General features: G+C 45.1%; 1 protein-coding gene across 5 annotated transcripts in view; it reads left to right on the top strand.

Annotated features, from left to right (window-relative positions):
• The window catches only part of Il20rb (interleukin 20 receptor subunit beta), a 114838-nt gene that overhangs the window by 35775 nt on the left and 51181 nt on the right, over positions 1–27882 (top strand). The window contains exon 8 of one of the 5 annotated variants that reach the window (XM_047565316.1): positions 16164–17053. The exons of the other annotated variants lie outside the window; for them this stretch is intronic. Coding sequence (XP_047421272.1) covers positions 16164–16238 — 75 coding nt within the window. The 3' untranslated portion in view covers positions 16239–17053. Of the gene's footprint in view, positions 1–16163; positions 17054–27882 lie in introns of those variants that run through there. 5 annotated transcript variants of the gene reach the window in all.

Here is a 27882-nt window from a genome sequence, read left to right as displayed (position 1 = left end):
GAGTGCAGTCTGAAAACAAAGTAAGAATTAGAAAAATTGAACTTTATTTGATAACTGAAAAATTTATTGGATTATTGGATAATATTGTAATGCTATGTTAGGACTATTTTCTTTTCAAGTGATAAAAATAAGTAATTATGTTTTTACTTGGTTGGAAATCTAGATTTTTTTTTTTTTAGCATAAGAGAAAAGGAACTACAATTGCAGAATGAAGAGTATGAGTTTTTAGAACTGTACTGGAAAAATCAACATACACTCATGCTTTTAAAAGAACAAAATAGTACATTAAAAGCACATGGCTGGGTGTGGTGGTGCACACCTGTAATCCCAGGGGCTCAGGAGGCTGAGGCAGGAGGATCTTGAGTTCAAAGCCAGCCTCAGCAAAAGCGAGGTGCTAAGCAACTCAGTGAGACCCTGCCTCTAAATAAAATACATAATAGGGCTGGGGATGTGGCTCAGTGGTTGAGTGCCCCTGAGTTCAATCCCTGGTACCAAAAATCAAAAAACCAAAAAAAAATCACATAGATTTTTTTCTCTGTGTCTATTGAAATGGCCATGGAGTTATGTTACTCCACAATCCATTGTGGCTCCCATTTTCTTTCCTTTCACCTTCTTCCCCACTGGGAGTACTTTGGTAGAAATGAAAGATTCCACACAATGAGCTGGAAGTTCAAGGTGAACAAGAACAGTGAACCACAGGGCCAGAAATCAAGAAAACTTAAATAAATCAATGAAATGCAAAGGGCACAGGAGCCAATCTAAAAGGGGGTCCTGCTGGCCAGAGTCAAGATAACTAGAGTATCAGAAATTGGGCACTGGCTGAGGTCAGCTAGCATACAGTAAATCTGAAAAGTCATGAGTCCAAAATGGTGCATGAAAAGAGTGAAAGTCTACAGCAAGTAGTCTAAGAGAAGGTGGAGAGTGTATTTTGTGAGTCTTTTATCAATATTAGTATTATGTCGGTGTCACAAACTCAACTTCAGTGAACGAAACAGAAACTAGGAAACACAATCACACCAAACTCAAGGGGAATTAAGTGGACCGACTTTGTAAGTTGTGACTTGGCGACAGACCATGGGGCTGGGGATGGAGCTCAGTAGTAGAGCGCTTGCCATGCCTGTGAGGCCCAGGGTTCAGTACCCAGCACCGAGGATGGAGTAGGGGAAAGAGACAGGCAATGCCACATAAAATATTAAGATTCAGGGCTGGGTCGTGGCTCAGTGGTAGAGCGCTTGCCTAGCATGTGTGAGGCACTGGGTTCGATTCTCAGCATGGCATATAAATACATAAAATATAATCCATTGACAACTAAAAATTATTTACAAAAATATTAAAATTCAATTAGGATATGTTTGATCAGACTCATGCATTAAGAGGACCCATAAAATTAATGCTTAGGATTTGAGGTTCAATGGATCCTAGCTTCTGACTGGTAGCAGTCCCTGTCCTTTCTTCTGTATATGGAAGATATAAGTATCAACAAAATTGTTGAAAACAATTTTTTGTCTGTCTCGTTTCCACACCATTGATCAAAAAGGAAGTTTTCCCCCAAGAAACAAATGAATGCAAACCTCATAATAAACCCCACAAATTGGCGGGCCAAGATGGCGGACTAGAGGGCGGCTGCATTTCACGTTGCTCCAGGATGCAGGATTCAAAAGAGGAGATAGTGAGAGACTTGGGACCAACTCAAAGCCACCGGGTGAGTCTCTCCCGTTGGGGAGGCGTCCCGGATGGGGCGGTAGCCCCCGAACGCAGGGAATTTGTGAAGTGGAGTTGCTCGGCGAGACGCCCCTCCCCCTGCTGGAGCGGTAAACACGGACAACTGGGATCATCGTAGAGGAGGCAGCTCAGCACAGCGCTTGGACTCGGAGCAACCACTGGGGCTCCGGGCAGCTGCCTGAGGAGGAGCTGCGTGGCGAGCTGTGTGGACGCAAAACGACCGCTTCTGAACACCGGGGGGTTGCTCGGAGGAAGAGGAGAAGCACGGCGGGTCGCTCAGTCTGGGAGTGACTGCATCAGAGCCGCGGGTGGTTGCCAGAGGAGGAGCTGCGTGGTGAGCTGTTTAGACTCAGAGCGAGCGCTCCTGAACACCGGGAGGTTGCCCAGAGGAAGAGGAGGAGCGCGGCGGGTTGCTTAACCTAGGAGTGACTGCATCAGAGCCACAGGCAGTTGCCAGAGGAGGAGCTGCGTGGCGAGCTGTTTGAACTCAGAACAACTGCTCCAGAACACTGGTGGCCTGCCTGGAGGAGGAGAGCAGTGGGACGCTTGGTCTGGGAGTGACTGCATCAGGGCTGCAGGTGGTTGCCAGAGGAGGAGGCAAGTGGTGAGTTGATTGGACTAGAGGCGACCGCTCCTGAACACCGGTGGCCTGCCTGGAGGAGGAGCGTGGTGAGTCGCTTGGTCTCCGAGACACCGCTCCTGAACACCCGGGGGGCTACCCCGAGGAGGAGGAGGAGGAACGGGGCGGGTCACTTGGACTTGGAGTGACTGCCTGGGGCTGCGGGTGGTTGGAGGGAGGAGGAGACCCGAAGTGGGTTGTTTGGACTCCTGGTGACTGCGTCGGAGACCGGGCGGCTGTCCGGAGGAGGAGGTGTGTGGCGGGTCTCTGGGTCTCGGAGCTATTGTGCGGGGCTCCAGGTGGTGGCTCAGGGGAGGGGCTGCATAGCCAGGCTATTGGTGCAGAGCAGGGTCCCAGGAGCTAGGTGGCTTCTTGCTGGAAGAGCCGCACAGAGACTCGCCTAGGGGCAGAGCGAAGTTTCCAGGGCGGCGGGCAGATTCTCTGGGAGAGGCAGCCTAAGGAGACTCGCCTGCGAAGGGTGAGGCTCCCAGGCCCAGGACGTAGGTCCGGGCCCCTGGGATCGTTGCAGAGGAAGACAGCCCAGCCCAGGTGGTAGTTGTAGATTGAGGGGAACCTCTAGGAGGGCACCTGACCAGCGAGACGTCCCCACCGAGTGAGTCTTCCCGGCCAGGGGAGGTTTTCCCACAGGGACGGTAAAACCAGAGACACAGGCACAAACAGGCCTTGCCTCAGCCCGCAGTCTAGTTCCCCATTGGATGACCATTGGTCAACAAGTGGAGGCACCTCTGCCCACTAGCAGGGAATATACGCCACCTGAGGGTCACCACCCCTAGAGAGGCAGCTTTTTCGTGGAGCTCTGCATTATCAACCTCCTCCAAGACTTCAGGCTACTGAAGGATAAGAGGGGATATACTAGCAATCTTCAGGGACATTATAAGTTGATAGAGGAAATCTGCAATATCTTAATGACCCACTGATTCCTGAACAATATGAGAAAACAAGGGAAGAAAATGCCCCAAACAAATCTAGATGTTACATCAATAAAATCCTACGACAGCATGGCAGAAGAAATGACAGAAAGGGAGTTCAGAATGTACATAATTAAAATGATTAGGGAAGCAAACGATGAGATGAAAGAGCAAATGCAGGCATTGAACGATCGCACCAATCGACAGTTAACAGAGCAAATTCAGGAAGCAAAAGATCATTTCAATAAAGAGTTAGAGATATTGAAAAAAAACCAAACAGAAATCCTTGAAATGAAGGAAACAATAAACCAAATTAAGAACTCCATAGAAAGCATAACCAATAGGATAGAACAGCTGGAAGACAGAACTTCAGATATTGAAGACAAAATATTTAACCTCGAAAACAAAGTTGAACAAACAGAGAGGATGGTGAGAAATCATGAACAGAATCTCCAAGAACTATGGGATATCATGAAAAGGCCAAATTTGAGAATTATTGGGATTGAGGAAGGCTTAGAGAAACAAACCAAAGGAATGAACAATCTATTTGAAGAAATAATATCAGAAAATTTCCCAAATCTGAAGAATGAAATGGAAAATCAAGTCCAAGAGGTTTATAGGACTCCAAATACACAAAATTACAACAGACCCACACCAAGGCACATTATAATGAAAATACCTAACATACAAAATAAAGACAGAATTTTAAAGGCTGTGAGAGAAAAGAACCAAATTACATTCAGGGGGAAGCCAATACAGATATCAGCAGATTTTTCAATCCAGACCCTAAAAGCTAGAAGGGCCTGGAACAACATTTTTCAAGTTCTGAAAGAAAATGGATGCCAACCAAGAATCTTATACCCAGCAAAACTTACCTTCAAATTTGACGATGAAATAAAATCATTCCATGATAAACAAAAACTAAAAGAATTTACAAAAGAAAGCCAGCATTACAGAACATTCTCAGCAAAATATTTCATGAGGAAGAGACAAAAACAAAGAAGCAAATCAGCAAAGGGAGGAATTATCCTAAAGGAACTGTCAAATAAAGGAGGAACCAAGATGTGTCAAAATTTTAAATATGAACCAAATGACTGGGAATACAAATCATATCTCAATAATAACCCTGAATGTTAATGGCCTGAATTCATCAATCAAAAGACATAGACTGGCAGATTGGATTAAAAAGAAAGATCCAACAATATGTTGCCTGCAAGAGACTCACCTCATAGAAAGAGATACCCATAGACTAAAGGTGAAAGGATGGAGAAAAACATACCATGCACATGGACTCAGCAAAAAAGCTGGAGTATCCATCCTCATTTCAGATAATGTGGACTTCAAGCCAATGTCAGTCAGAAGGGATAAGGAAGGACATTTCATACTGCTTAAGGGAAGCATAAATCAGCAAGATATAACAATCATAAACATCTATGCCCCAAACAGTGGATCATCCATGTATGTTAAACAAATCCTTCTCAATTTTAGAAACCAAATAGACCATAACACAATAATACTAGGTGATTTTAACATGCCTCTTTCACCACTGGACAGATCTTCCAAACAAAAATTGAACAAAGAAACCATAGATCTCAATAACACAATCAATAATTTAGACTTAACAGACATTTATAGAATATACCATCCAACCAAGAGTGAATACACTTTCTTCTCAGCAGCACATGGATCCTTCTCTAAAATAGACCATATATTATGCCACAAAGCTAATGTCAGCAAATACAAGAAGATAGAGACACTACCTTGTATTCTATCAGATCATAATGGATTAAAGTTAGAAATAAATGAAAGAGTAAAAAACAGAAACTACTCCAACACCTGGAGATTAAACAATATGCTACTATATGATGAATGGATAACAGAAGATATTAGGAAGGAAATTAAAAAATTCTTAGAGGTAAACGAGAACAAAGAAACATCATATCAAAATCTCTGGGACACTATGAAAGCAGTACTTAGAGGAAGATTTATTTCATGGAGCGCATTTAATAAAAGAAGTAAAACTCAAAAAATAAATGACCTAACACTACAGCTCAAAGCCCTAGAAAAAGAAGAACAGACCAACACCAAAAGTAGTAGAAGACAGGAAATAGTTAAACTGAGAACTGAAATCAACGAAATTGAAACGAAAGAAACAATACAAAAAATTGACAAAATAAATAGTTGGTTCTTCGAAAAAATAAACAAAATTGATAAACCTTTAGCCACACTAACAAAGAGAAGACGAGAGAAAACCCAAATCACTAAAATTTGGAATGAACAAGGAAATATCACAACAGACACGACTGAAATACAAAACATAATTAGAAGCTATTTTGAAAATCTATACTCCAACAAAATAGAAAATTTTGAAGACATCAACAGGTTTCTAGAGACATATGAATTGCCTAAACTGAACGAGGAGGACATACACAATTTAAATAGACCAATTTCAAGTAATGAAATAGAAGAAGTCATCAAAAGCCTTCCAACAAAGAAAAGTCCAGGATCAGATGGGTTCTCAGCCGAGTTCTACAAAACTTTTAAAGAAGAGCTCATTCCAATACTTCTCAAAGTATTCCATAAAATAGAAGAGGAGGGAACTCTCCCAAACTCATTCTATGAAGCCAATATTACCCTGATTCCTAAACCAGACAGAGACACATCAAGGAAAGAAAATTTCAGACCAATATCCTTAATGAACATCGACGCAAAAATTCTCAACAAAATTTTAGCAAATCGCATACAAAAACATATTAAAAAGATAGTGCACCATGATCAAGTGGGTTTTATCCCAGGGATGCAAGGTTGGTTCAACATCAGGAAATCAATAAATGTCATTCACCATATCAATAGACTTAAAGTCAAGAATCACATGATTATTTTGATAGATGCAGAAAAAGCATTTGATAAAATACAGCACCCCTTCATGCTCAAAACACTAGAAAAAATAGGGATAGTGGGAACATTCCTTAACATTGTAAAGGCCATCTACACTAAACCCATGGCTAATATCATTCTAAATGGTGAAAAACTGAAAGCATTCCCTCTAAAAACTGGAACAAGGCAGGGGTGCCCTCTTTCACCACTTCTATTCAATATCGTCCTTGAAACTCTAGCCAGAGCAATTAGACAGACCAAAGAAATTAAAGGGATACGAATAGGAAAAGAAGAACTCAAACTATCCCTATTTGCTGATGATATGATGGTATACTTAGAGGAACCAGGAAATTCCACCAGAAAACTTTTAGATCTCATAAGTGAATTCAGTAAAGTAGCGGGATATAAGATCAATGCACATAAATCTAAGGCATTTTTATACATAAGCGATGAATCTTCAGAAAGAGAAATTAGGAAAACTACCCCATTCACAATAGCTTCGAAAAAAATAAAGTATTTGGGAATCAATCTCACAAAAGAGGTGAAAGACCTCTACAATGAGAACTACAGAACACTAAAGAAAGAAATTCAAGAAAACCTTAGAAGATGGAAAGATCTCCCATGTTCTTGGATAGGAAGAATTAATATTGTCAAAATGGCCATAGTACCAAAAGTGCTATACAGATTCAATGCAATTCCAATTAAAATCCCAATGATGTACCTTACAGAAATAGAGCAAGCAATTATGAAATTCATCTGGAAGAATAAAAAACCCAGAATAGCTAAAGCAATCCTTGGCAGAAAGAGTGAAGCAGGGGGTATCGCAATACCAGATCTTCAACTCTACTACAAAGCAATAGTAACAAAAATGGCATGGTATTGGTACCAAAATAGAAAGGTGGATCAATGGTACAGAATAGAGGACACGGACACAAACCCAAATAAATACAATTTTCTCATACTAGACAAAGGGGCCAAAAATATGCAATGGAGAAAAGATAGCCTCTTCAACAAATGGTGCTGGGAGAATTGGAAATCCATATGCAACAGAATGAAACTAAACCCATATCTCTCACCATGCACGAAACTAAACTCAAAATGGATTAAGGATCTCGGAATCAGACCAGAGACCTTGCATCTTATAGAAGAAAAAGTAGGTCCAGATCTTCAACATGTCGACTTAGGACCAGACTTCCTCAACAGGACTCCCATAGCACAAGAAATAAAAGCAAGAATTAATAACTGGGATAGATTCAAACTAAAAAGCTTTCTCTCAGCAAAGGAAACTATCAGCAATGCGAAGAAAGAGCCTACAGAGTGGGAGAAAATCTTTGCCAATCATACTTCAGATAGCGCTAATCTCCAGAATCTATAAAGAACTCAAAAAACTCTACACCAAGAATGTAAATAATCCAATTGACAAAGGGGCTAAAGAAATGAATAGACACTTCACAGAAGAAGATATACAAGCAATCAACAAACATATGGAAAAATGTTCAACATCTCTAGTAATAAGAGAAATGCAAATCAAAACCACCCTAAGATTCCATCTCACCCCAATTAGAATGGCGATTATCAAGAATACAAGCAACAACAGGTGTTGGCGAGGATGTGGGGAGAAAGGTACACTCTTACATTGCTGGTGGGGCTGCAAATTAGTGCAGCCACTCTGGAAAGCAGTGTGGAGATTCCTTAGAAAACTTGGAATGGAACCACCATTTGACCCAGCTATCCCACTCCTTGGCCTATACCCAAAGGACTTAAAATCAGCATATTACAGAGATACAGCCACATCAATGTTCATAGCTGCTCAGTTCACAATAGCCAGATTGTGGAACCAACCTAGATGTCCTTCAATTGATGAATGGATAAAGAAAATGTGGTATATATATACAATGGAATATTACTCAGCCATAAAGAATGATAAAATTATGGCATTTGCAGGCAAATGGATGAAACTGGAGAATATCATGCTAAGTGAGATAAGCCAATCTCAAAAAACCAAAGGAAGAATGATATCGCTAATAAGTGGATGATGACACAATGGGGGGTGGGAAGGGTTAGTGTTGGGGTTGGAGTTGGGTTTAGGGAGGGGGGCAGGAATGGAGGAAGGAAGGACTGTATAGATGGAGGGGAGGGGTGGGAGGGGAGGGTGGGAGGGAAAAAATGGCAGAATGAATCAAACAACATTACCCTATGTAAATTTATGATTACACAAATGGTATGCCTTTACGCCATGTACAGACAGAGAAACAACATGTATCCCATTTGTTTACAATAAAAAAAAAAAACCCACAAATTGACAAACTGGGTAATGAATTTCATTGGTTCAAAGAATGTTTAAATATTTAGCTTCCGTCAGAAGCTAAACATGCTCAGGATGGGAAATGTCCTGGACACTTGGCAGCTAACTAGCAAAGGAAATTTTTAAAGGTTTTTCCAAACTTGATACCAATTCTGAAAGTGTTCATGATATTACCAATATCTACTGTGAAAATAAGAGGAGTTTTTCTAAACTATTCAGTAACAGATGGTGAATTTTGATCTAGTAGGCTAGAGGAAAGATTAAATTACCTTTTCATCTAAAGACAGACTACAGAGTCAATATATGAAGATGGGATCAGAAAGCACAGTCCAGGAATGTGAGAAAACTGATATTATGGAAGTGTGTCAAATAGTGTGTTTGTACCATTATGATTTACTTTTGTATTTCCAAATAAATATTGACTTTTAAAACTAAATTTGGATCCTGCTCCTCCTGCAGGGGTGCCTACCACTGAGCTACATCCCCAGACTTTTTTGTTTTTTATTTTATGACAGATTTTGCTAAATTGCTGAGGCTGGCCTCAAACTTTCGATTCTCCTGCCTCGGCCTCCCAAGTTGCCGGGATTACAGACGTGTGCCACCACTCCTGGCTGTATTCTTTTTCTTAAAGCTGGTGCTGAGTCATTTCAACTTCCCTTCTCACAAGACATGGGGTAGCCCTGCCCGCTGCCTTTGATAGCCAGCACAGCTCTGTCCTCTCTGGCCTTGTGGCCTGTCCTGTGTTGCTTCTTCCCTCTGTGGGTCTGGTTCTTTGTCCTTTCTCAGCACCTCCCGAGGTTGACCCCTCCCAGCCTAACTCCTGTGCTTCGTGACTTTGTCAGCTCCAGGGACCATCAATGACTAACTTACAGATCTGGGTCCCTTGGTTCAAATTCTTTTGAAAGAGAATCTGCTTGAGCCAGTGCTTGGGTTGGGTGTCCATCCTGGGTCAAGGAGATTTTGACTCAGAGGCAGGACCATGTGGTGCAACCCAGGCACAAGGGCCTGCTCCAGATGAGAGTGGGTGAGGAATGGCGGAAGTATCTCTCCCAAGGGCCCCCGTGGTCCAGCGAGGCTGTGTGGAGTGGGAAGGATGCGGTCACTTGTCTTGAACCTTCTCAGTTGTGTGGGTGCTCTCTGGGGCTCCCCTGGAGAGACCGGAGGCTGAGCAGCAGCCCAGGGTGGGTGGGCAGGGTGGTCCCAGTCAGGCAGGGCCTTGCAGGAGAAGGGACCACCCTGATGCAGTTGGTGGCAGAGCCATGAACTGGAGGGTTGACCCGAGGAAGGGAGAGGAGCCCAGTGGCTGCCACCATCCAGGCGAGGCGTCCCCCAGGAGTGGTCAGACCTGTGGTCAGACCTGTGGTCAGGGCCAGCTTCACAGGTACGTGGCCAGCGGGGGTGCACAGGGCCTGGACTCAGGAGGCCTCCTTCGCTCTGCAGTTCAGTGATCTTTGGTTGCTGTTTTGATCCTGTTAACACTTTCATCTTTGAATTCACGTTTTCTAAGAGAAGTCCTATGGCGCTCATGCCTGGACTTGCAGCCTCAGCTCATGTGGGTCCCTGGCGCAGGTTCTCAGCTCCACCAGAATTTGTCTCTTGTCCCCTTCCAATTGGCTTTCCCTTCCCTCCTTCACCCCAGGGCCACCATGGTCTCCATCTTCACAGGGGCCCCTAGGTGTGGGTCCAGGGAGGGTTTGCTGCTCACACATTTGTGTCTTGGGGCATGGTGCGGTGGAGCCCGTCTCCACCCCAGGCTGGCACTACCATGATGTGTCTGAGCCTCTCACCACCCATGATCCAGGTACCAAGGGCATCCCATGTGGAGGTTTAGAGCTCAGGACACCCATCTGCTATGGGTTGGGGCAGTGGTCCACCTGAATGGGAAATGCCTGGCTTGACTTTCCTCAACCCCACCCCCAGGAGAGTTGAGGTGCATTGGCTGGCTGGGGGGCTGGACCGTCATGGACAGAGCCCTCAGGTGCCTGTGGCTGAAGTGCTGCCTTGCTAGTGCCCTCATGCCTGGGGGAATCTTCTCTTCCTCCTTCCATACTTCCCGAATCTGGCTTGTTTTTGCCTCTGGCCAGCTCATGGCACCCCACAGGGACAAGCCATGAAATAAGAATTGCATGATTCCAGTGATTCTGCACACCTGCTACATGCCCTGATATTTGCATTTAAAATTGACATTGCACAATATAAAGATGAGCAATAAACTTTGTACAAATAACTTAAAAACTTCCTCTTTTTCACTTTGAACACTATTAAATATCAAATAAAAGTCAAGCCTAGAAAGGGAAAACGTTTTACATACCTGTGGTGACACATTTTCCACTTCATGCACAAAGGGTCCCACACATTATAGAGTTAGTCCCGCTTTTGATTGACATGCCAGTGAAGGAGCTGGAGCAGCCGAGTGCTGTGGGGACAGGGATGATGAGTTCGTTTTGGGATGTGATGGGTTTGAAGTGCTGGGTGCCCAGAGGTGATAGGAGGAGGGGTCTCAGGACACAGGTGATTGTCAGGGTGTTGGGTTTGCCGGGAGGGCTGTGCCAATGGAGGTCAGCTGAGCGTCCACTGCAGGGAGCTCGGAGGGCTTGGGTGGTGAGGGGTGGAGGGGTGACTGACAGTCTGCTCCTTCCTAAACAGGCACAGGAGGAAAGAGCCAAAGAGAAAGTCAAGGGCAGTTGAAGTGGCATGTCAGAGTCACCTTGGGAATGTTAAGGACAGGTGTCTGCCCTTCACTCCAGAACACTTGAAGAAGGATCCAAAGTGCTTGAGGAAGGATCTCCTGTCAAGGGTTTGGAAAACACTACGAGACTGCTCCTGTCTAGACATGCATCTGTTTAGAGTGGGCATCTCACTGTTCCTTGTCTTACGTTGGGTTCTTGCCCCAGGGAGCAGAGGAGCTTGGACCAGGTGTACGGAAGGGTCCCGCTTGGACTCTGTGGGGTGGGGCCTCTTTCTCCTGCTGCAGGCCTTCTTCCACTCCCCATTGCCTGGATGCTGCAGCCCAGGTTCTGCACGGGCTCTCTCTTCCCTGCCTGGAACAGAAGACACTTCTCAAGGGAGCTGATACAGGGTGAAGCAGCTCAAGATCCTGGACGGTCAAAGAGCCAGAGGCGGCATAGAAGAGGGGCCTAGGGTGCTGTTTATGGGCTTAGAATCCTGTGTTTGAGTTCTAACTCTACCATTAAAAGCTGTGTGATCTTGGGCAAGTTATTTAACCTCTTTGAACTTTAATCTCTCATCTGGAAGATGGGTCTAATAATAATACCTCCCACATCAGGATGGCTAGGGGTTAACTGAGATAATGTATGTGAAGTGCTTAGTGCAGTGGTTGGTGGTGTATGGTTGGTACTCAATGATTCCAGTTGGTGGAACTTTCTGCTGATTGGTCAGCAGCTGTGTTTTCACACAGGGTGACACATGCGTGCTAAGGCCTGGGGGGTGTGAATATATGGGCTGCTACTGTACCTGCAGTTCCTGAGGCTTCCATGTTGCCTCTCTGGGTCTAGATGATCCATTGACCCCAGTGGACAGTGCCCAGGTGCCTCTTCTTGCCCCAACTCCCCTGATTGGTTGTTGGAACTTTGGGGCCTGGGCTGGTGGTGCAACCACAGGAGGGAACAAGAGCTGGTGAACAGCACCTTTGAGGCCCAGGACCTTCTGAGCCTGTAGAAAGAGGGTTTGGCCTGTGTGACATCAGCATTTGCATCTGAGATTTTTATCTGAAAGTCCTGAGTCCCCGCTCAGGTTTCTTGCTGTGAGAGGGAGGATCTGGAGAGGCCTTTGGCACTGTGGCTTTTCAGGATACTGAGCCAATTTGTCCTACATCAGCTTTCATGGAGAGGAAGGTCAGGACAGGGAGGGGGCCATTTCTGCCCAAACCACTCATGAACGAATTCCTCCCATCACAGAGGGGAAATGCTGTCCACTCTGTGGGAAGACTCTGGAGACTTGGGGCTGGGCCACACATCTTGCTTGTCTAGCTCAGTAGTGTCTCAGACATGAATGGAAGACACCTGACCGGGATGGTGGAGTGCGCAAGCACCAAACGGTCCCTGAAATGTCCTCCAAACTCCGAGGAATGACAGGTCTCCCCTCACCCTCTTTGTACTAAGACTTAAAAGTGAACCTATAGGGTAAGTTGATGGAGAATTGAATTATGGAAAAAAATATATTATGTACATCTGTGTTACACTGCTTGAAAAATGTGGTATTTATTATTATTTTTTGCTGGGGTGGGGGTGGTCAGTACTGGGGAGTGAATCCAGGGGCACTCTACCACTGAACTACACCCCAACCTTTTTATTTTTACTTTGAGTCAGGGTCTCTCTAAGTTGCCCAGGTTGGTCTTGAACTTGTGATCTCCTGCCTCAACCTCCAGAGTCCCTGTGATTACAGGTGTGCACCACCACACCCAGCAAAAATGTATTTATCTAGATTAATATATGGTGTTCTTTTCTTGCTATTCCAAATAATGCTGCAGGGACTCTTACATGCTGTGTGAGTATGTGTAGGACACAATCCTGGGTCAGGGGCATGTGAATTGGGAAGATGAATCCCATTTATGCTTTTGATTCTATTCCTTCATTTCTTCTTCATGACCTGACTATCCTGGGATGGATTAAAGAATTATGACTTCAATTTCTCTCTCCCCTTGCCAAGTTCATATACTTAAGCATGAAGTGTTGGTTCGTCTATCCCCAAAGAGCTGGTGAAGCCCCACATTTATTTCCTTTTTCTCCTTTTTTTTTTTGGAATATTTGTCAGCATCTGGACCAGTGGAGTTTGACCCTCCCCAGTGATTTCCCGGGGAGCGCGCAGAACCCGCTGTCGTTCTAGGATCTTCCACTAGGTGTCAGTGGAGGTCTGGGTTGGTGCCGGCTCCGGGCTATGGTTGATTTGGCTTGGTCCCAGCGGAGCTTTGGCGTCCTCTCGCGCAAAATAACAAATGTCGGTGGTGGTGCAGGGCACTTTCTTCTGGAAGTACTCCAGGGAGCTCAGGAGTTTGCATACGAAGCCGAGGGGGCGAGGGGCTTCTGATAATGACATTCAGCGTGGAGCGGAGCCGCTCTTAGGCAGAGCCGGAGTCTCTCCCAGCTTTGATATATGAGATGCTTATGGCGAGGCAATGCGGGCCAAGTGATGCTCGCTCTGCAGGCTGAGGGTGTGGAGTCCTGTGTGGGTTGCGATGCCCGGCACAGCACAAGTGTCGCTGCACAGCGCTGACGAGGGGTTGGAGTGCGGTGGGGACCGCCGGGGACCAGGACCGCCACAGGAGGGCCCCTAGGCTTTCCGTTTGTTCTTAGCATCGCGGAGGTACAAGGTACAAGGGAGGCAGAGCGGCTGCGCATTTCTCCTCAGTACTGTGCTGTAAGGCCACCCAGTCCCCAGGCATTCTTGGGTGAGGTGGCCAGAAGGGATGCATGGATGGATGGACTCCAGGACCCTGACCTTAAACAGTGTTAAGCTCATTGGAGGAGCTCTCCAATCCAGCACTTTATGAAGCTGGTCACACCCTTCCTGGAGGCTGGGCCCGCACCTCAAATTGAGGCCTCTGTAGAGGCTCCTGCGCACTTGGCCTCAGGACCAGTGGGGACAGCGCTGGAAGGAGTCTCCTTAGGAGATGGCGGATTCCCAGGCAGCGCTGCCCACAAAGCAGCCTTTCCACTTTTTTCCAAGTTCTGCCAAACCTCCTCCACTGTCCATTCTATTAGACTCATTTTTTGGTTCAGTTTTAAGGATTCAGCATTAGGTTTGAATCACATCACAAATATGGAATTAAAATTCCAAACTTTTGCTTTAATGTTTAACTCACCTGCACAAGTACCCATGGGCTCTTACTCCTGGGGTCAAGAGAATTGCCTCTTAAGCCTCCATACCCCACCTGTGCTGTTCCTAAACCACAGATGGTTCACCCATGTGGTCACTGCCAAAGTCTGTTCCTGGATGGGTAAATGCTTGTACTCTGCAGAGTGAATTATCAGCTGGCATCAAAGTTATTTATGCAGCTGTTATTCCCAGAGTCTAGCACAGGCCCCAGCCAAGCACCATGCTAGACTTAATTCTCCAAAACTCTCAGACACTCCCTTGCAGCCTGAGTCCCCACTCCACCTTAGGCTTCCCTGCCTCATGACCTGTCTATCCTGAAAACTTTCCTAGCCTCAAGTCTGGATCTTAACAAACTTTTTACTCCAGGAAAGCATGGGCTCCTTCTGCAGACTGTCTACTCTTCTGAGCTCAGCAGATCTAGGACCTCAGGCAGGAGCATGCCTTCACAGTAACACAAAGTTTTTACAATCCTCCAGGGCATCAATGGTAAGGGGTTGTACATCTTTTTTTTTTTTTGCCATACTGGGGATTGAACCCAGGGTCTTGTGCTTGCGAGGCAAGCACTCTACCAACTGAGCTATATCCCCAACCCCGGTTGTGCACCTTATATCCCTGAAGTCCTCTGCATCATCTACTGAAATACATAAATATACATATTTATATAAAATGTATATCTTTAATTGGCATAACTAATAATGGTCCACAAGGGTCCCAAGATGACATTCTATCTCACTATGTGGACAAAAATTCAATCAATATAATTTTTTAGATATTGGACTCACTTTTGGACCTAGTTACCACAAGCTGTTTTTGTATTTGCAGAAGTTCAAAGAAAAATATCTAAACACTGACTCTTTATTTGCTGATTTTTATGAAAAGGCACACAGTAGGCACTTGATATCTGTTTTTAAATTTGTGAATGCTGTGTCTGTGCTCATAGGACAGGTTGGCAACTTGACAGGATAGGTGGGTGGATGGGTGGTGGGCTGTGCTCATGTTCATCCTCCTCACCACCGCCCGCCACCTCTCCCTCCCATCCTCTGCCCTCTTGTCTCTAAACCTGAGCACTCAGTTTGTTTGGGGGTCTTTTTGTTGGTTCCTTGCCCTGATTGCTTAGTGTTATTTGCTGCTACAACCAACAATGAAGGGGCCTTTATACCTATGTTGGGAAGAAGAGTCTTCATTTGGGGTCTGGGGCAACACATGGGCCCCATGGCATGGTCTGCATGACACCATTTACTCTGCTGCCAGCAGCAGAGGGTGGGAAGGAGATTTGTGTGTGTAGGAGGGGAGGGGGATCCGGGAGTTCCGACCGAACCATTTTATACTCCATGTTCTGGAGAAGGAAGTTCACCAATGAATGGGTGGGTAGTCAGCTGGGGGATGGGAGCAGCAGAAGGGCAGAGGATTAGGAAGCACTGGGAATGTTAGACTTATGGACTGGAAAGAATCCTGGTGGTCTGGAGTTGACTCTGGGATTGACTAAGATTCTCTCCTAGTGTCCACTCCTATCTAGAGCTTAAAGTCTGGAGGTGGAGCACACGAGGCAATTAGAGAGAGAGCCTAGTGAAGCCAGGAGAGGGGCGCACAGAAAAGGTGAGAGAGATCCTGGGGCTGAGAGTGGGGCGCCGAGTCTCCTCCCTCAGGCTTTCTGCATGCTGTTTGAACTTGAAGCTGTCAGTGTGCACCTTTTTGAGGCTGGTGAAGAAGCAGAATGCCACCAACCTCTGCTGAGGCTTCCTGTTGCTTTGGAGGCTGGCTTGGCCTTGCCAGTCTCCGCCCCTGTGCCCCGACCCACCTTTCTGGCTTCCCAACATGCGCCTTGTGTCCCTTTCTCTCAGTATCAGTGCTCATCAGGCTTCTGGGCTATTTTCAGGTCAGAAGGCTCAGCCAGGGCTTGAGTGCGGTCCCTGGCCAGCGTTTCAGCCGCCCCATGAGGAAGAAGCTCTGAATGCATCGAGAAGACAGACTAGAGAGGCTGTGAACCTGTCCAGGAGGATGGCATGCATGCAGTCAGAATGCAGAAGTTGTCATTGCTCAGCTGGGTGAGGCCCAGAGAGGTGATGTCCTCAACCTGCCTCAGCTTCTTCAACCCCGGGAGCTTCTGGGCCTGGCTCCGGCGGCTTTGGTTGATTTCAACACTGTTTATCATCGTTCCGGTTTCTGCCTTCCAGTTCGGTAGAATGGGAAGCACTGTTACCGTCCCACCACTGCGTGCACACATTTAAAACTGGTGCGGGATTGTGCGTTACCCTGTGACTCTGAACCCCCCAGGCAGATGGGGGTCTTCAAAGGAGGGACATCACAGTTCCCCCAACAATGTAGCTGGGACTCATTCTGCTGAAGGCTTTCACTGAAACAGGAATTAAGTGAACTGCCTCAGTTTCCCTAGGCTCAGAAGTTCCTGGATGTTGAAGAAGAAATAACCCAGAGAAGATAGGAATATTGGCCCCCACTTTGCTACTCCCAGAACTAAAAGAGCTCATAACCAAATCCTCCTCTTCTCTTTTGGGAGGGGGGAACACCTCCACACATTTTAAAACAGTAATGAAAGTCAGAATCATAACAGACAGTGTGGAGCTAGTTCATCCAGCCTAGTCCCAGCATCCTGGAAATACTGCTGAACCATACTGAACTATCGAAAACTCCTTTCTGAAAATCTCACAAATTGAACTAATGCATGTTTGATGTTCCAGTTTTATAGTTTTATACATCAGGAATGATATGTGGTATGCGTTGACTCTGCAGCAAAACTTTTTTAAAAAATAACAAACAACAAATGACATTCTGTGGTCTCTTTTGCTTTTTTTACTTTTTTTTTTTTTTTTTTTTAACCACGAGTACAATGCACACCGATAAAAAAGATGTACGTGGCATGTATCTGTGATAATAGCCATGGCAAAGGCAGTCTAGGCATATTAACAACAGACTTATCTATGGAGCAGCACCTTATGTAAGATGCATTTTCCTCTAGAGCCAAGCAGCAAAGAATTCACCTACACGAGTAGATAAGTGGCCCCTGGGCCCACACACAGTCCAGCGCTGGGCCCGGAGGCATGGGGCTTCTCACCTACATAATTGGCACAACAAGGGGAGGATTTCCATTTAACACTGCAGAAGCTGACATGTAAATTGGCTCCACAGTCTAGCTGTACTAATGTCACCCAAGTTAATTTCAGTGGCATCTTTCTTTACTCTGGGGGGCAAACTGTGCTTTTGGTTGGTGTCCGTCTGACCAGCCTGGGTAAATATTTGCATGGCAATGGAGACACCTTTTTAGGTTTTGCTTGAATTTAGCCATTCAAGATGTCTTATAAAAGCATTCCCTTCACTCCTCCTGAAAAACATACAGGATTAAATCATGAAGGAAAACTAGGTTGAAACTGACAGATGATCTTGAGTCCCTTCCTTCCTGGTGGCCAGGAGCTCACCAGGTTAGGTAAACGAATCACAACTTCTTCCTCTGGTCTGAGGATCCCTCAGATTACAGTCTTCTCCTCGTCTTCATTGCTAGACTTCTCCAAGGAGTGGTCAGCATTTCTGCCTCCTTTTCGGTACCACCCAGGCACTCCTAATCCCTTGGCATTTAATTTTAACTCCTACTTTATTCAAGTGATGTTTTTGAAGAAAGCAGATCAGATGCTGGAGCCTAGACCTGGTGGCTGTTCCTCAGACCAGTGGCAGGATTTAACCCATGTGATCACCGTATACCTCTTGGGTTGGACCCTCCAAAGATGTCTACGTCCTAATCCTTGGAACCCATGAATCCGTTGCCTTATGTGGCAGGGACTTTGCAGATGTGATTGAGTGAAGAATTTCAAGATGGGGAGATTATCCTGCATTATCTGAGGGGACCCAGTATATCCATGAGGCTCCTGATGAGAGAAAGAGGGAGACAGGAGGGTGTCTGTCACATCAGAGGAGATGAAATGATAGAAGGAGAGGCGGGAGTGATGTGGGGTCACGAAGGGGGTGTGGGTGAGGCAGGTGCCCCAAAATGTGACAAATACAGTGGTATTCTTGGACATATAGACTTATTCTATGAATATTCATTGTGAAAATAATAAGTGTGGGGCCATGAACCAAGAATTGCTGGTAGCCTCTAGAAGCTGGGGAAGGCAAGGAATGGGTTTTCCACTAGAGCTTCCAAGAGGAATGCAGCTCTGCTGATGGCTTTCTTTTTTGGTACTAGAGAAAGAACCCAGGGGCACTTTACTACTGAGCTACATCTCTAGTCCTCCCTTGTTTTGGGGCACCCGGGATTGAACTCAGGGGCACTCAACCACTGAGCCGCATCCCCAACCCTATTTGGTATTTTATTTAGAGACAATGTCTCATTGAGTTGCTTAGTGCCTCACTGTTACTGAGGCTGACTTTGAATTCATGATCTTCCTGCCTCAGCCTCCAGAGCCCCTGGGATTATAAATGTGTGCCACTGGGCCCAACCTAGTCCCTTTTTCTTTGAGATGAGGTCTTGTTGAGTTGCCCAGGCTGGTTTCAAACTTGTGAATCTCCTGCCTCAGCCTCCTGAGTTGCTGGGATTACAGGTGTGTGCCACTGTGCCCGTCTCTGCTGATACCTTGATTTTAGCCCACTAGGCCCATTTCAGACTTCTGACCTTTAGAACTATAAAGAATAAGTTTGCTTTGCTTTAAGTCACTAAGTATATGATAATCTGTTAAAGTAGCAATAGGAGAAAACAATAGAATTTTCAAACTTCCCTTCTCTCCAAATTATTATATCCAAACAACAGAAAATTTCTGCTTTTTCTGCTGTCTTTTTCATTCTGTTTCCTCCTAAACAGGGAAGTTTAAAACCTCAACTCTCTTCTCTTGTCTTGCATTTAGCACTTTAGCAATGAATATTGGCAGGATAAATCTGTACATCTAAGAATATCACTGTATTTGGCACATTTGGGGACACCCGCCTCACCCACACCCTTCTTTTAGAGACTCTTCTTCTGTTCATAGTCCCAGAGGAGTAGACAGCAGGCCACTTGACCCCACATCAGTCATATCTGGTGGGTGTCAGGGTCTTCTCCATCCCTAATGGGGGCTCACTAAGGAACGGGGCTGGCTCAGACAAGATGAGTTGGGCTGATCAGATCCCCACTCTGAGGAGTCTATTACAAGTGACCAACATTTCCTCTTCATGGTTGACATTGGGACAGGAAGGCTGTGGTAGAGTGAGTTGTGTCTGGGTGGCAATTGGGGCTCACTGAAGTTAGAGAGGAAGGGACACTCAGAGCTAGCTGACTGGGAGGATGGATGGGAGCAGAGGGAAGTGGAGAAGCTGAGGAGTCACTCCAGGGTTGAAGAGGTGAGAGTCTGCGTTTTGTCTTTGCCTGGGCCCAGAGTTTTCTGTAATTTGCTGAGACGGTTTGTGTCCTCATAAAATTCTATCTAGTTTGCATGCATTTCTGTTGCTTGTGATCCAAAGTTCCTAAGTAGAATCTTCTTTTGTCCAGTTGTCCAAGCCAGAAGCAAGGGGGTGGGAGAGTCGGCTCTGACTCCTTCCCTTCTCTCTTGCTCTGGAGGCCGAATATAGGAGAAAGAGTAGCACCTTGGCAGCTTCCAAGAAACAGTAGCATTTGAGAAGAAGAATCTTCAAAGGATGGTGAGAAGGAGCAGTAAGAAGCAGGAGGAAAACTAGGAATGCATACTGAAGCAAAGGGAAGGAACAGTCCGAGGCACTAAACGTTATCAGGTCCTAGGCCAAGTGGCTTTTGTTTCTATGTCAATAATAGTTTGAAGTGATTTGAGAAAACAACTATTTTTTTTTTCAAATTTGGTAGCACAAATCAGGGAGCCTAATGAACATTTGGATAAGGGAACACATAAGTCATCCTCCAGTGGAAGGCATGGAGATTCTTTATTAATGCCAACTGCAAAATATGTTCTTAACCATGACAAGAAAAGATGATGTGGGATTTAAACGAGGTCTGGCCCACATAGAGTCCTCAGGGCTAAGCCCGAGTCTTACCCACCACCTACTTGGGGTACCTAGCTTGGCACCTGGCATCCATTCACTCTTTCCACAAATCTTTATTGTATGCTGAGGTGCTAGGCACATAGTAGGCACTCAGTGTATACATGTTGGATGAATTAAGCTGTTTACAAATCATATTCTGAAAATTGTGCATATGAAAAACTCCAAATATACCTGCCTGACAATTTTAGCTTGGGAAGAAGGGACAGTTTATTTAGATGTACAACCGTTTTCTACTTGCCCATGAGAGAATTCAGATTTTGAGCAAGTCTTGAATTGTGTGATAATGACAATACTTAATAAACATTGTTAATCTTGATAAAAATTCATAAAAACACTTAATAAAAATCACTGTTATTGGATGGATTCATACAACTAAAATTGTCCTCTGTGAGCAATTAAAAAATAAGATATAGGGATATCTCTTAATCAAAAAGCTGTTTTTCAGTGCGATGGCTTGAACCCAGAGCCTTGTACATGCTAGGCATGTACATACTCTGCCACCGAGCTAAATCCCTGGTCCTCCTTCATCAAAAATTTTAAGGATAAGTGCCACCTTAGTGTTGGGTTGTGTGTGTTCCTTAGTGAAGGTGCTGTCCCGAATCGTCCCTGTGGATTCCTTTGTCCTACCAAATGAGAATCAATGAGGCTCTGGATCTTTGACTGTGGAAAATAAACTCCCTCCTCTTCTTTGCTCATTTTGGGAAAAAAAAAAAAGAGAAGAGGAACTCTATGGTAAAATGGCCTCTTCTGGAGATTCTGGGAGCTGCAGGGTAGAAATCTTGCAGGTAGCCTGCTTGGGATGGGCTGGAACGCAGCGGAGCGCGTGTCCATAGGAAGCCCTCAGGTTGGTCGCAGCCTGGCTTTGCGAGAGCTGATTAGGATGCAGAGCAGTAATGCAGGCTTGTTCATAGAGCTTGTCTCACCTCTGTCCCCTCAACTCTGCCTCGGCCCATTCCTGAGTGTGAAAGTTCCGATTGTTATCTTGGTTACAGAATCCCATTCCTTGTCTGTTTTCTTTTGCCCTTATCCTCACATTTCTTTGAATGTCCTTTCATGGGACGCCTTGATCTGCTCCCAAAGAAATGCAATTATCAGAAATCAACCTCTCTCACCCATTTCTGCCCTAAGCAGCTTTTGCCCACTGGTGAATTTCACATTGTACTGAGAAAGTCAGCAACTAATACTAATAACAATAAAATATGTTTGTATTTTTAGATGACTTTTTCCACTGGGGACTCCCTGGTGAGAGCCAGGCGCTGAGCAGAGTGAGGGTGTATATGAGCTGGAAATAGAGAGCGAGAAAGAGACCTGGCCGGCTGAAGCCTTTTCTTGACAGCTAATTTCCATTTTTTGGTATCAAGGGGTCTGTGCCAGTAATTGGCATGCAGATTGTGTCTGATGGGCCTGTTATACAGAATAAAGGAATCTGCTAGTTAGAATAAGCCAACCCCAGGCTGATGGATGGGGCATAAGGAGGTCATTGCAAAAGAGAAATTGTGTGTGTGTGTCCCTGTGCGTGCGTGTGTTTCACAAGAATTCCTACCCCCTCCCCTCTCCCTCTTTATCCAGCAAACTCTAATCTTTCATATTGCATTGAGACAAATGTTGCTCTGTTTCTCTCCCTCTCTCTGTTTTTTCCTTGAAGGGATATTTGATGGAACCCACTCTAGGTTTTAATAAAGTATGGGGGCAAAGGAGAAATTAAAGCAGTGTCATGGTTTGTTAGCAGCCCAGGATCGTCCAGGATGGGCCCAGGCTACAAATTATACTCTGGAATTAATTGGCAGAAGGTAGCTGTCCTGTCCATCATTCTTAATCCAGCAGCTATGGGACAGCAACAGGAAAATGTGTGCTGTTATCCATCTCTTTTTTGCTTTGTCTAAGTCATTGGTCTGATTAGTTGGTTGTTTCCTTGGTCCCCACCCCATCCATCCATTAGGCAGGCATTGTGCTAGCTGCTGTTACCTCTTAATGCTAGGCATCCTCTTAAGGGAGGGTGCTCCCAGTTCAGGTGCCAGTCATGGGTCACAGGGGTCAGTCAACAGCAAGACTTCCAATAGCTATGGGAAGCTGCAAGAGAATTTAGCTTCCCTTTTCACAGCTCCGTTGAAACTAAAACCACAGCAGAATTAACTCTTACTAACGCAACTTATGTGTGTTAGACTACTATGGCTAGGATAAGATTTAAAGAAATATAAAGAAGAAAATAGGAGAACCAGCTAGCTTCTGCTCGCCTGTCCATGGTTCCTACTCCCAGGTTACGGTAGATGATGTTGGCTCTTGCTTGTCTGGGATGTGCCAGAACCTTGGTCTCAATGGCCTTGAGACAGTTTGGGGAGTTTCATGCTGTCGGCCCACACTTAGCTTCCCCGAGGAGCCCAGATCCTGACTCTTTGTACAAGGGAGAAGATGTGTTTATTTTCAGTAGACCTGACCCTGTCTTTCTTGGACACAAAAGGGAAGCATTCTTGCATGTTTGACCCCAGAAATCTGTAGGTTATACCTTTCCAAGTTAGAAAGGAGTAATCTCCTGCCTAGTTCTTTTCTCTCTGAGTACAAAACTTGAATTTACCTCAATTGTTAAGATGAATTTTTGAACTTTTATTTACAGTGTTTGTGGCCTTTCCAAAGCTTTCAGACCTTTTATTTGATAGGACTTTTGACAAAAAGGCAAGGGAGACTTTTAAAAGGGCCTTTCTTTCAAAACACATTTGAACAGAATATTATAATTTTAAAAAAGTTTATGTTAACTGATGCATAAAATATAAAAATTATTCATATTAATGGGATACCATATGCTATTTTTCAAACAATTTTTTTTTGTTTTTTAAAATATCTTTTTAGATGTCAATGGATTTTTCATTTTGTTTATTTATTTGTGGTGCTAAGTATTGAACCCAGGGCCTCACGCATGCCAAGCAAGCGCTTTACCACTGAGCCACAATTCCAGCCCTAACATATACTAATTTGATACATAGATTCATAGCATAATGTTTAAATCACGTTAAAACATTTAAAAGGAAATAGATGAGTCTCTCCTAGAAAATCTTTGCTTTCTTATGTTCCATTAGATAATTCAGATGTGTCATTGAGGTTCTAAAACTATCCCTTTGTCTTTTGATCCAGAAGGAGTAATTACTTCAGGCCATCTTCCCCTAAGAATGCCTTAATAGGTGGATTAATAGGTGGATACGGAGGGGTCAAAGTCATCTTTGGCTTAGTCCTACTGCTTTGCTTGGCTCTGCCATTTCTTCTTGTATTGCTCACTCTCTGAGGATAGGGTCAGTGTCTCCTATTTCTTTTTTCACCTCCAATAGCATGTAGGAGAGTACTGTCCACAGTGGTTCTGGAGAGAAAGGAAGGTGGAAGGGAGATGGAGGAAGAAGAAGGAATTGGAGGCTCAGGAATGGGAAGGAGAGGCAGGTGAAATGAAGAGAAGGGGATAGAAAGAGGACAAGGAGAGGGAAGAGGGGAGCAGAAAGAGAAGGGAGCTGCATGGCCACTGGTTCCAGATGGAGCTGGGCCTTTTGCAGACCTGCCAGGGAGTCCCCACTGTCCTAGGATGTCACTCCTGAGCCACCTTCAGGGATCTGGAGATCCATCAGGAGGAAGAAATTGTCTCTGCCATGGTTTCTTTTCACCTTGCTGGTCCCCAGCTTTGCCTTTCTCTGCTGAGGAGAGCCACCTTTCCTCTACCAAGTACACCAGACAGTGTGTTGTTAGATACTGAGTTCTCTGTTTCTCTCTGTCAGACTTACCAGTGTTTGATTTGCAATTGGAAGAGCAAAGTGTGTGTGTGTGTGTGTGTGTGTGTGTTTGTGGCAGGAGGGGGTAAAGGAAGAAGAGGAGGAGAATAAGTGGGTGTCACAGTGTCTGCTCAGGTCACCATCCAGTTAGCTTAGGGGACTAAGTGTGAAGCCCTGTGACCAGGGCTGGGAGCTCTGCAAGACACAGAGATCCCTGCTGGAGCTCGGGTCTCTCTAGGTTGCTAGGTCCAGGGCTGAGGGTGGGGTGGTCCAGGAGTTGATGGAGATGCTAGATGGGACTCTGGGTATCATCTAAGCTGCTTCTGGGACCTGGATCATGAGGTGGGACACAGAGTTGGTAAGGAGATCACTTCCCCACTTCTGCATGGACCCCAGAACTGTGAGGGTAACTGAGGAAACTTATCTCTCTTCGAGAGGATGGAAGGTCCAAGATCAAAGTACTGGAAGAATTGGTGTATGACAAGGCCTAGTTCTTGGTTCCTAGATGGTACCTTCTTGCTGTATCCTTACATGGTGGAAGGGATGAGGAGCTCCCTTGAGTCTTTTTTATAAGGGCACTAATCTCATTCATGGGTGCTTCCATCTCATGATCTGATCACCTCCCCAAGGTCTCATCTTCTAATATCATCCCCTTGGAGGTTAGGATTTTTAACAAACTAATTGTGGAGGGACACAAATATTCAGACCACAGGATGTGAGGAATAGGACACTTGTCAAAAGTGTGGGGTCTCCTTCTAAGGAGGCCTCTTCCAGTGGACTCCTGTAGGCTTCTCCAGAGGACATACCGTATGTTTGATGCTCCAGCCTCGCTCCTGGACATCCCTTAAACATCCCTTCCCCTGCGTTCTTGGGAAATTAAAACCTTGGACAAAGCTCTCAGGTTTCAGGTTGGCAGCATTTTAGGCTCTTCAGTTATTTCTTCACGTTCCTCTTTATCTTCCACCTGGCTGCCATGACTTTTGGCAACTCTGGACGCAGCCAAGACTAGCCCAAGCCTAGACTCTGGGAATTAGAGGCAACTTTGGGAAATCTTTGTGCAAGTCATAAAAGGAGCCTCTTTCTTGGGGGAAAAACCCCATACAGGGTGCACAGAGAAGTGAGGGGAGCACAGGCTGAACTGAGCACCCCTTTGCTCCCTTGTCCAGGTGCCACCCTCGTCCACCTTCCCACTTGTAAAGGGAGCTGCCATTGTCACATGATCACTATGTCTCATTTTCAGTATCATCTTATTACCTACTTTGCACTTAAAAAATTTCTACCCCAAATTTCCTTTGTGTCTGCCATAGGTTTTTAAAGCCTAATTCCCTAAGGGTATGAGTTGATTATTGCTTTAGCCATGTGGCCAGTTGGGTTTTAACTGAGAAAAAAAAAAATTCTTCAGTTATTGCCACAGAAGGAATTTAATGTAGGACATGGTTTAAGCAGGTGATAGAGGAGAAGAGAAGACAAGCAGCGGATGAGGAAATCCAGAATTTAGCACCTGTAGATTGGAGGGGAAGAAGGAGGATATGGTGTGACCACTGACAGTCATCGTGCAAATGTGAGCTGCAGATGTAAGGGCCAGGAGCAACAACCCAGGAGGAGTGTGGACAGAGAAGACTCTTGGGTCTCTTAGGGCATAATTAGGCTGTCATACAGACTCTAAAATCACCTTTCTCCTATCTTCTTATTTCCAAATAAATGTCTGCATATTTTGAATCTGTTAGCCATATTTTCAGTTACTTAGAGATAAATACATCTGATGCAATATTTATCCAAGTTCTAGAAAAGTCTATTTACAATAATAGTTGCATTACATTAAATAACTGCACTTATATTCAACCAACCCTTTTTTTTTTTTTTTGGGTGCTAGGGATCGAACCCAGGGCCTTGTGCTTACAAGGCAAGCACTCTACCAACTGAGCTATCTCCCCAGCCCCCTCAACCAACCCTTTGAAAGCTGAGGCCACAGTGATCTTTGGCTTGGCCTGTGGGGGCAGCTGCTGTTCCCAGGCCTGTGGCGGGGGAACTGGAAGTGCTGGTCAGTGATGAGAAGCTGCTGTGAGAGGCACATTGGGATTCAGTTCCAGAGTCTCCGCTGGATGCCATGATTGGGAGGTTCATTCAGCAAACCCAGTCTCTGTATTTCTGCCAGGGGTCCCCAGGGAAGTCACTTCCATTTTCTTTTGGCCAGTGTGCATGCAGGGCATCCTGACTGGCCCACACAATATAAACACACAATTATAGTATTTATCCTGGAAATTCCCCTGAGCCTTAAATTCAACCATGCATTCAAAGATCTCCTCTCCTTTCTCTCTGGTTCTGTGATCTAAGAGCAGTGAGTTAATGAAAAGAGAGATTCCTCGAGGCAAGGCCCCATCTCCTGTCTTTGCTGATGATTGTAGACTGTGGTTGATTTTGCTTGTTTATTGTGAGCTCTAGCGGGGTATCTGCAGGAAGTGTGTCTTGCAGATGTGAAAGGACCAACATTTGTTATAAGAACTATTTAAAGGTAAGCTCATTTTGCTTACCCCCTAGGTTCAGTTTTTCTTTGAACAAACTAGGCTCAAATATTCCACAAACTGGTGGAAATTGGTCTGGCAACAACCAGAGAGTAAACACTTTTGGAGGAATTTGATATTCTCCTTCACCTTTTGTATTTTATGAAGTTTTTAATACTTTGTCTCACAGTCATTTAGTGATCACTCTTACTTTACATTTTATTAACCCAGGACATGAAAGTTAGCAAGTTTACATAATTGTCAACATTATCATCATAGAAAAATGTTTCCTATTTGCCAGGTACTGAACTAAGCACTTTACAAAAACTAACTCATTTTAATCCACACAATAACCTTATGGATAACTCTCAGCACCTCAGAATGTGACCTTATTAGGAAGTAGGGTCTTTATAGAGGTCATCAAGTTAAAGTGAGGCTATTAGGGTGGATCCTAATCCAATATGAATGGTGTCCTTGTAAAAAGGGAAAATGTAGACACGAAGATATGCATACAGGGAAGATGATGTGAAGGGACCCAGGGAGAAGGTAGCCATCTATAAGCCAAGCAGAGGAGTCTGGAAAAGAGCCTTCCCTCGTGGCCTTATGAAGGAACCAACCCTGCTGAAACCTTGATCTTGAACTGCTTGTCTCCAGAACCCTGAGGCAATAACCACGTGTTGTTAAAGGCGCTCAACTTGTAGTACTTTATCTGGCAGTTGTAGCAAATTAATACAGTAAGTACACTGTTATTACAATACTTTAATTCTCATTTTCAGACGAGGAAGCTGAGGCAGAGAGGAGAAGCTACTAACCTAAATTTACAAAACCCAGTAGAGGACTGATTCCAGTCCCCTGGGTGGTGGGTGGTTAGGGTGGGGTTCTAGCTTCTTAGGCACTCGAATGTGTGGGAAGTAGTTAAATCCAGGACTGAATAGTTAAATCCAGTTCCACACCTACACACAAACACACCTGTTCTTACAGGTCTTTCCATGAATGCGCATGTGCATATACATGGCCAAGGACACACGTGTGGTGAACTAACCCTCTCTGTCTCATCACAGTGTGAAAAGCAAGTGTGCAGCCTTAGGTCAGGTTGCCCAGGAGCAGATCTGAGATGAGAGGAATGCGTGGGTGATTTATGAAGGAAGTGCTCCTGGGGGAGACCAGTGAGGGAGTAGGGCGAGCAACAGAGAAGAGGGAGAATGAGGCTTTGCGTGGAGCTGCGGACGTTATGGATGTTGGTACACTCGGGAGCCCAAACCGCCCACCATGTTGTTCCTCATCAAGGCAATGGAGCTGGTTTTCAGACTCTTGCCCCAGCCATGCATGGGCTTCAGGCAGCGCTGGGACTTCAACT

Source organism: Sciurus carolinensis, chromosome 9 (genome assembly GCF_902686445.1).
Source record: "Sciurus carolinensis chromosome 9, mSciCar1.2, whole genome shotgun sequence".
Lineage (NCBI taxonomy): Eukaryota > Metazoa > Chordata > Mammalia > Rodentia > Sciuridae > Sciurus > Sciurus carolinensis.
Note: the sequence above shows the minus strand (reverse complement) of the source record. Positions and strands in the feature narration are given on the sequence as shown.